The sequence below is a fragment of the Asparagus officinalis genome, chromosome 4 (assembly GCF_001876935.1).
Source record: "Asparagus officinalis chromosome 4, Aspof.V1, whole genome shotgun sequence".
NCBI classification, from domain to species: domain Eukaryota; kingdom Viridiplantae; phylum Streptophyta; class Magnoliopsida; order Asparagales; family Asparagaceae; genus Asparagus; species Asparagus officinalis.
In genome coordinates, this window is record NC_033797.1 from 90,713,631 (window position 1) to 90,724,243 (window position 10,613).

At 37.6% G+C, this 10,613-nt stretch overlaps 1 protein-coding gene across 1 annotated transcript in view; it reads right to left on the reverse strand.

Moving 5' to 3' along the window:
• Window positions 10,181-10,613, reverse strand: part of LOC109837839 (1-aminocyclopropane-1-carboxylate synthase-like) — a 2,017-nt gene continuing 1,584 nt past the window's right edge. Inside the window, 1 exon segment of the mRNA XM_020406205.1 lies at window positions 10,181-10,613. This exon segment is cut by the window's right edge and continues 13 nt beyond it. Coding sequence (XP_020261794.1) covers window positions 10,481-10,613 — 133 coding nt within the window. The 3' untranslated portion in view covers window positions 10,181-10,480.

The following is a 10,613-nucleotide window of genomic DNA, read 5'->3' on the forward strand; positions in this document are numbered from 1 at the left end:
GTGAAGATAGTGTTTGGTCTTGTTGTTGAAGATTTCGCTTTCCTCGTGTGATTAGGAGATCTATTTGGAATCCATTCTAGGGTTCAGTTGGGTAACTTTTAAATTCTATCAAGTTTGAATCTTTCTTTGCAATTTGGAGTTTGTGATTATGGGTGAAGAAGTTGGTAAAAGCAGAAAGATGACGGGTAAAATTCAAGTTGGTTTTCAAAACACCAAAATTAGTATGGTGAAGTATGACGGTAAGATCAATTTTGGTTTGTGAATGAGTGATGTTTAGGATGTGCTCAATGCTCAGAATTTGAAGGAGACCATCATAGTCCATGAGAGGCCACCAAAATATGAAGAGGCGATATGGAAAAAGATGAATAGGAATGCTTGTAGGGTGATCAGGTATTGTTTGGAATAGGAGTTGAAATATGATGTGATTGGGGTGACGTCTGCAATGAAGATATAGGAAATTCTTAACAACAAGTACCTTACGAAGAGTGTTGAGAATAGATTGTACTTGCTACATAGGTTATTCAGATTTCAGATGTCCAGGGGTAACTCACTAGCAGTTCATGTGAATAACTATACTAAGGTATTGTCGGACTTGGCTAATGTTGATGAGAAGATATCGGATGAGTACAATGTTATTATTCTTTTGGGCTCCTTACCGGATAAGGAATATGATACCTTTGTACTTACTTTATTGAATGGGAGATCTTCCATCACTTATAGTAAAGTGACTAACGCGTTGACGAATTATGATTTGAGGAGGAAAGACAATGAGACTTCACGCGCTAGTACTTCAGGAGAGGCCTTGTCGACGAGAGGTAGAAGCACATATCCGAGAGGTGGTAATAGAGGCAGGTCAAAGTCAAGAGGCCATCACTAGCTAGGAAAGAACCAATGTGCATTTTGCAAGGAGCAAGGATATTAGAAGAGAGACCGTCCAAAGGTCAAGGAGAAGGAGAATAGTAAGAAGAAGGGCCCGAAGGCCAATGAGGTGAACGTTACGAAAGGCGATGATTCTGATGATTCGAGCTTTTCTCTATTGATGACTTTGGAGGTGAACCACTTGGATGCATCAGATTGGATGTTTGATTCTGGCGCTACTTATCATGTGACTCCTAGCGAGATTGGTTTTTATCATTTGAGAGACTCGATGGGGGTGTTGTAGTCATGGAAAATGATCAATCATGTGGCATTTGTGAAAGAGGTACCGTGAGGATTCGGATGCACGATGGAGTAGTCCATAAATTGAAGAAGATGAGAATTGTTCCTTAGTTAAAGAAGAATCTTATCTCAGTTGGAGCTTTGGAGGCGAAAGGATTCAAGGTGACCTTTGAGGATGCTGTAGCAAAGGTTACTAAGGGATATTTGGTGGTGATGAAGCGAGTCCGTAGTCAGAACTTATATTATCTGAAGGGAAGCACCGAGATTAGTCAGGTTTCTTTAGCTATTTCAGAAGAGGATATTAGCAGACTTTGGCACTATAGGTTGAGGCACACAGGAGAGAAATCACTGTAGGCTTTGTGCAAGCAGGGGCTATTGAAGGGAGCCAATAGTGGAAAGGTTGAGTTCAGTGAGAACTATGTTCTTGATAAGAAGACGAATGTGAAGTTTGGGACAGTCATTCATAGGACAAGGGGCATCCTGGATTATGTGCACACAAATGTTTGGGGTCCCACCAAGACTGCATCACTTTGTGGTCGACTTTGGTTCGTCATGTTCGTTGATGACTATTCTAGGTGTTGTTAGGTGTACACCATGACAAAAAAGAATAAAGTCCTAGATATATTTATGGAGTAGAAGAAGAGGTTGGAACTACAAACTGGGAGAAAAATCAAGACGTTGTGATCCGACAACGGCGGCGAGTACACATCAGACCTCTTTCAGTAGTTATGTCGAGACGAGGGCATAGAGAGACACTTCATAGTTAATCATACACCACAGCAGAATGGGTTGGCAGAGAGGTTAAATCGGTCTTTGTTGGAGAAGATCTTTTGGGCTTATGCACTTTCATATGCGAATCACCTCATTAACATGCTGCCTTCATCTGTGATTGAGGGGAAGACCCCTGTGGAGATGTGGTTGGGAGAGCTAGCACACGACTATGACCAGCTCAAGGTATTTGGGTGCCCTAAATACTATCATGTGAAGACTGGTAAGTTGGAACCTCGAGCTAGAAAGGCCATATTTATAGGATTCAAGCGTGGTATCAAGGGATACAAGCTATGGGATCCAGTTGATAGGAAGAATATGCTGAGTAGAGACGTCACGTTTGATGAGGCTTCTATCTTAAAGCTTTCCAGCTCTTATCAGGTGAAGAGCGACCCGACGAAGGAGATATCACAGGTGGTGGAGATCGATACAGCTCCATATTGTCCAGATGGTATAGTATCTATTAAAGTGTCGATTGAGATGACGCCAGGCAAGCACGATGGTGATTTGGGGGATACGCGTACAGATGTGCAGGATCCGGAATCGACGACTCAGGTTCAGGATTCTATTACGGTTCGGAGATAGAAGAGAGACATATGAATGTCAGCACGGTATACCGACACAGTAGTTGCGTATACACTTTTGGTAGAGAGTATCGATGAGTTGGTACCTACTACATTTGAGAGGCTGAGCAGAATCCGAAGACTGATTCATGGCAGGTGGCTATGCAGGAGGAGATGGAGTCTCTTCACAAGAACGATTTGTGGGAGCTTGTTGAGCTTCCAAAGGGGCAGAAGGTGATTGTTTTCAAGTGGGTATACACGAAGAATGAGGGAATTGAGGGCACTCCAGTGAGATTCAAGGCGAGGTTGGTTGCGAAGGGCTATGCATAGGAGGAATGTATCGATTATAATGAGGTTTTCTCTCCAGTGGTTAAGCACTCTTCGATTTGGATTTTGCTAGCTTTGGTGGCAAAGTATGGATTGGAGTTAGATCAGTTAGATGTGAAGATAACATTTCTTCATGGTGATCTTGATGAAGAAATATATATGACTCGGCCATTGGGATTCCGAGCTGTAGGGAAGGAAAACCTGGTTTACAGGTTGAAGAAATTGCTATACGGTTTGAAGCAGTCTCCTCGATAGTGGTATAGGCAATTTGATGGTTTTATGATTGGTCGTTCATACACTCGGAGCCAGTTTGATCCTTACGTGTATTTTCGCAAGTTGAAAGGAGGTGCGTATATCTATTTGTTGCTTTATGTCAATAACATATTGGTTGCCTCTATTTCCAGGTCTTCTATAGATGAGATGAAGGCACAACTTTCAAAGGAGTTTGAGATGAAAATTTTGGGTGAGGCTAGGGATGGAGATCGGCAGAAACAAAGAGAATGATAGAATTTGTTTAACACATGAGGCTTATTTGAAGAATGTTCTACAGCGATTTCATGTTAGCATGGATACGAAGCTAGTTAGTGTACCTTTGGGAGCCTATTTGAAGCTTTCAGCTGACCTTTCACCAAAAACAGTTGCAGATCAAGAGTTGATATCGAAGACTCCATATGCGAGTGCGGTTGGGAGCTTGATGTACATGATGGTATGTATGAGGTCAGATTTGTCACAGACGGTGAGCATGGTTTCGAGATACATGTACGATTCAGGAGTAGGTCATTGGGACGCCGTGAGATGGATTTTGAAATAAATTCGAGGTATGCTCAATGTTGGTTTGGTTTTTGAGCGGGACACTAGAGATGGGTAGTTGTGCATTGGCTATGTTAATTCGGATTATGTTAGGGATTCAGATAAGCGTCGGTCTACTATGGAGTATGTGTTCACTTTGACCCGTGTGCCGGTATGTTGGAGATGAACCTTACAGTCTATAGTGGCTTTATCAACGATGGAGGCAGAGTATATGGTGATTACGGAGACTGTGAAGGAGGCTATTTGGCTTCGAGAACTTTTGTAGGAACTTGGTATATCATAACAGTCCATCACTATTCATTATGATAGTATGAGTGTTATCTATTTAGCGAAGAATCAGATTTTTCATGCAAGGATGAAGCACATTGACGTTCGTTATCACTTCAATCGAGATGTTCTTGAAGATGGCAATGCGGAGATTTTGAAGGTCAACGCGGAGGATAATCCGACGGATTTGCTCACTAAGGTGGTTCCGAGCAACAAGTTTGATCATTGTCGAAACTTGTTGCATATTCGTGTTTGTTAAGGTCGTTGACAGCCATTTGGATAAACTACGGCGGTTTGATTCCTTAGGAGAGGGGGTACATAGGTAACCATTTTGGTGCAGCTGATTTTGGAGAGACGATGCATTGGTGCTCTTTGTTTGGTGTCGGCTCAGTTTTGGGAAAACTTCACTGAGGTGGAGAATTGAAGAGCTTACAGGAAAAATGGTAGAAAACAGGTTTGGACTTTCAGTGATCGACCGCGAGTGACGCGGTGGTCAACCGCAAAAGTGCACGCAAGCTGAAAAAGTCTCTAGACTTTTCGTGGTCGACCGCAGTTGGCGTGACGGTCGACCGGCCAAACCATGTAATGTTCTTTTAGTTTTTATCGTTCTGTCTGGTCGACCGCACGTATCTCTACGGGCGACCGCGAGTCGAGCTGGGCCTGAATTTGGTTTCCTGTTCGTATTGAGTCTGTGTTTTGATATAAATTAAAACATGATTTTCTAGGGTTTCTTATTTAAATTTTAGATTGTACTGAGCATATAGAGAGGGAGAACTTATGAGCAAGTTGAGAGATTTGGTTTAGGGTTTTGTATGAGTAATTTTGTGAGATTGTAACCCTTTGTACTCTCCTTGATTTAGTGGAATCTCTCCATCCTCTCCCCGTGGACGTAGGCAATTTGCCGAACCACGTATATCTCTGTGTTTGGTTTGATTCGTATTTGGTTTTGGATTGTTCTCGCGTGTGGTTGGTTCTCTTCTCCCGTGATCACAAATCTGTTCTGTGTGCGAGCACGCTTCTACATAGGCGCACAACAATTGGTATAAGAGCACAACACGATGATCGTTAGGGACACATCGATGGGTATGAGGTCATCGATGGTTTACAAGAACAAATTGTAGAATTCAAGAGATAAAATTTTAGCTTGTCCATGGATTACAAAACCCATTGTTGATGCTCAGGGACCTATCGATAGTCGTGAGCTACCATCAATGGTTAAGTCAGCTGAGTGCAAATGTGAGGATTCAATCACAGTCATTGGTCTTTTTTTTTTATCTCCAACTTCTGTTACGTTTAGGATTGCTCTTTCTTGATTGATTAAAGGCTATATATGATTGAAAGATATAAACAGAGAAGAGAGTTGTATGATTTTGATAAGAGCTTTAGGATTTTAACTAGAGAAGATATTAGATTAGAGGTTTTGACTCCTGAAACCTCAATAAACTCTTTCTTATTGCACTCAATATCTTTGGATCATCTTAGCCAGGATAGTTGCCCTTTATTTCATCATCTAGACATTCCGAGAGGGTTCAACAGCTTCTGTACTTCTACAGAGAGTTCGACATCTTTACTCATTGTGTCAACGAGTGGCTCAGTATTCATTAATATGTTAATAATGTTGTAGGGCATCTCGAAACCGGCATACTGACACGCTCATAAAAAAAATGTCGGCAGAGTCAATTGATTAGAATTGGATAACTCTGTCTTTACAAGGATAATTTGACTAGCATAAAACATAAAGACATGTCTCAAATTTCAATTTTAATTAAGTTGCATTTAAACTTAAAGTTAATAAAAAAGTGATTTAATTAAGATGACCCACAGTAATTAAGTAATATACACCACTTGGCTTCATAGACCAATTAGACTACTTACAAGAAAAGTCAATACGGATTTGAACAAGAAAGTAGGTAGCATATAGCATATGCATTAAGAATCATATAAATTCTAAATCGCAACAAATATTGACGTTGAGCATTGAACATTATAAAATAACTAAGATATACCACATCAAAAGACCATGACATTCCAGTCTGCTATCAAATTTGTCAATGTTTCATACTTCTTTGAGTAGGCTTATATCAAGCAGAATTCTTTTAGTAACTAAACAGATGTTAGAAGAATAAATAGAATCATAAGAGAAACTACAAAAACTTAATAAAGTAAGTACTAGTAAATTTTTTTAAATCTAGAATGAATCACAATCACATTCTAGATAATCAATGATTATGGTCAAAAGTAGTGATTTTTCCACTACTTTTTGGTAATGGAGAGGATTCAAATCCGTTTGTACTAAGTTTCAAAACTTCGCTGATCAAATAAGCATAAAGGACATTATAGCATTTGGTGATAGACGCATCTCGTTTTTGTTCTAGTGATGCTCCCATGTGATTTATCACGGTTGCATTTGGAATTTTTATTGACAATTCTACAATTTTAGCCCTTTTAGCACTATCCTATTCTAACTTCAGGGGTGTACTAAATAATAAATACAAGTAAAAATAAATAAAATTATATATAAAGTTGGTAGGTTAGTAGTATCTCCTAACAGCACAGAACACTATGTGGCTAAGTCAATGGTAGCATCCACATACAAATTAAAACCAAACACTACTCTTAGGGAATGTTTGGTTCATTTCCCCTATATTGAGAAATACAATTCCATGTAAAGAAACTCAAGTTTCGAAGTTTCCAAACTTTTCCAATAAATAGATTGCTTAGGTTTGGTTCACATATAAAACATGGTGGGAAACCAATGTATACCATTTTCTTGTGTTTGGTTAGTATAAAAAAAAAGGGAAAACTTTGGTTGATTAGATATTTCGCACTTTTCTTATGTTTGGTTGGTATTGAAGTGTGTATGGAAAAGTATATACCGTCACCATGGTAAGTTTACCCTCCATTAAAAATAAATTTATTTGTGATCGTTATGAGAGATAATCTTCGCAAAATAAAAGTGTGAATATAACATGAAAAAATAGTAAATACCGAATTTACTATAAATATTTGTTTAACATAAAAATTCATAAGAAACCTGTAATAACATGACTAATTGTTATGAACTACGTACCTGATTTGACATGAGATATACATGTTTGACATGAAAAAATCACACGAAATTTGACATGAAAAAAACAAAAGAAAACTGTAATAACCTGATTATTCATAATTTTTATGAAATACGTACCTGAATTAGCGAAAAATTCTTATGAAACCTGATGAAATTATTCAAGTTTTTCCTTGCTCTAAATAGGTGAAAAGATGTGACAGTAGATTGTTGAAATTATTTGAGGGGAAGTGTCCTCGTCATCTAAAACATGTACTTGAGGGGATTGAGAGGTAGGCAAAGGTGAGTCAGCATCCTCTCCAAGATTAATGGACTCGCACGACTAAACTTTTTCTAAGCATTACTAGAAAATTCCCCTCTAGCTTGATCATCCCCAATGATAAGTGAAGATCATCATAATGCCTTAAGGGTTTATTAACATATTGTCTAAGCTGAGCATTCTTAAAGCTCTTGTCCTGCAAAGTTTAGGTGAATTTATTCAATGAAAACAAGAAAATGAGATAATTAGTAAATAAAAATGCAACATGAGTTTATTTACCTCAATCCACTTATTCAAACATTCAGGATCCATGATGATAGTCTTGGTTCTATCATCCCATCAGGCACCATTAAGATTACATCTAGTTTCCATATCATGAAATAATGTATGTAAAGTTTTGATGTGGTGCATGACGTTATCCCACTTAAATATTATGTTAAACTTCTCATTAATATGTTGGGAAGCCATATGAAAAGCAATTCTCTTAAAGCTTTGGATTTTTAACCCTTTCTTACTAAGTTGACAAGAAATGGAATGAGCTCATCATCATAACGGAAATCCCAAAACAAATATTTGTTCCCTTGAGAACCGTCAGTCTCACTATTTTTTCTTTGTTGATGTGTTTTTCCTTTTTTTTGGATTTGGTGATGTTTCTTCCTCTTTTTCTACGAGCGCTCGTATGGAACCTGATTCAAGAGTTGAGTCATAACCACTAGTAGGAACCAGTTGCAACCCACTAATATTAGGACTACGAAATTGTGGAGGCAAAGGAGGAAAACTTAGCATGTTCGTAAATGACACTAAATAATGGTGCATCGGGAAGTAACTGCCATCAAGGAATGGCATGTTGCGAAATGCGTGAGGTGGTTATCCAAAGTATGACTACTGAAATGGAAAATACCCACTATAACCTTGATGCATGGATTGAGGGGGTTGAGGTGGTGGAGGTTGAGTTGGAACTACACCCTTACCTTTATGATTATCTCTCCCACTTAATGATGTATTATCAGTCATTACTAATTAAATAGAGAGAATTAGATATTATATAATTTGTAGAGTAAACAAAACATGAATACATGAATGAAAAATAAAACATAATAACTGGAAGAAACAAAATATGAATACATGAACATAATAACTGGAAAAAGAAAAACATGAATACATGAATAAAAAGCAAAATATAATAACTAAAAAAAGTAAAACATAGAGTTAAAGAGTACATACATGAGCATAAGTAGTATAACAAATATGAAAATTAAGTCTCAGTGGTTACACCATGATTATACTTATCATAGTAGTCCACCTACATCACCCAAGCAATGTCATCCCTAAGAGTCTTCCACTCATTTCTTGATTCAGTTTGCTCTCTTTGGGTTTGAGTTTGAGTAAAATCATCTAATTATTATCATTCTCATTTATCACCTCACCATCAATATCTTCATTAAATTTGGACTCGTTAAGTAGTTCATCACTTGGATCCACAGTTGCAATGAAACTATGAAGTATCGTGCATGCCAATACGATATCTACTTGTGTAGGAAATGAGTAATGCGGCTTAGCACACAAAATCTTGAAACGATTCTTCAATGTGCCAAATACAGATTCAATCTTAAACCTCAAAGAAGAATGCCTTAGATTGAATAATTATCTTCTATTCTTAGGTGTTTTATCCAAATGTTCTTTAAAATGATATCGAACACCTCGGTATGTAGAGATGAAACCTGGCATGATGGGGTACCCAGCATCACACAGATAGTATTTGCCTACAATTTTATTAAGAAAATTATTAAGGAAGTCAAGTTTGAATATCAAAATTAAAATGTTTTAAGTTAAATTTTTATATAATTACCATCATAGACTTTCAACCCATGTGGTTATGGTCTAGATAATACATACTGGAAAATCCTATAATCATTTGCAGACTCCTCCCAACCTGCTAAAACATATGTGAACAGTTTGTTTGGGTGCAAGCTGCAAGTACATTCTGTGTAACACATTTGCGACCTCGAAATCGTGCAACAAGATTAATCGGAAGCATTGCATCAACATGAGTCTCAACTATCATACCAATGCAATTCTATAATACGTGTATCACATTACTAAGTTAACATTTATTTTTATTGATTATACATGTAACTATGCTTAAAGTGTAGATATACCTTGAAATAAGGGTAGCATAGTGGGTTGTTAACGATCTCTTGGGGAATATCATTGGGAGCTTGTCTCATGTAGCGTCTCACAGCCCATGTGGAGGGGGCTGTGAGAGTGGAAATATATTTCCTTGGCCCGATTTAACAAACCAAACACTACTCTTAGTAGATTCACATTAACTGAAAATCATGCAGGAAGAAAGATATGAGTATTTGACACGATATCCCAACACAAATGTTAAAGCTGATGATCAATAATCGCTTAATTAATTTTTTGTTGAACACTTATCTCTGACAAAAACGGATGTCGCGATTTCTAACCTCCTCATAAGTTTTTTTCTATCGAAGGCCATCTATAGGATTCTTTTTCATCCACATAATGACATTAGACATCACTTGTCGGTCTCTGGTCCATGCACTAGATTAATTAATTAATTATTATAATAAGCGTACAGTTGGCTTGAGATGTAAAATAGCTTACGATATTTGTAGTTGGTATCCTACAAAGAAAGTCAATAACCTTTCGTCCATTTTTATCGAATCAACTTGGTGTCCCTAATTTAATTCACCACGTATCAACGCTAAACTAACTAATTTCAAAATAACCACTACTTTTGCTTCGCTGTCCGCCACTTGTTTATGAGGCCAACATTGATCAGCTCGAATCATAGATTAGCTAATCAATACGTAAATAACTCTAGGCATTTAGTCTAACAAGGTCAAGTCAAACGGTCACGTGAGTCAAACATTGACTACTAATATCTCGCAAAGACCCACTAAGAAAATAAAAAAAGTAAAAGGAAAAAAAAAATTGTAAGAACATAATTTGATCCTTTATCATTTCCTTTAAATAAAGGGGAAAAAAATTAAACAAACAAGCTACAAACTTGATCATAACTAATAAGCCAAATCCCATTGCTTTTATCTTAACTGGGATTGGCAAAAATATACAATATCTTTCTATGCAATTACATGCAACAAAGGAGGACCCTCTCTTATTTCTTCTACTGATATGTACCGTTAATTCTCTAGACGATCACTCCTTCGAAAAACAACTGTCGCTATGCAAGTAATAAGAAACTAATAACCTCAACGAAATAACTTAAGTTAATTATGTGGCTGCATGAACCAAGGGAGAGCGAGGAGACATCATATGAGGACTTATAATACTCAAATCTTCAAACCTCTTCGACAAGCTCAGCCTCAACCTCGACGCCTGCCAGCTCTTCTTCTTCTTCGCCGTC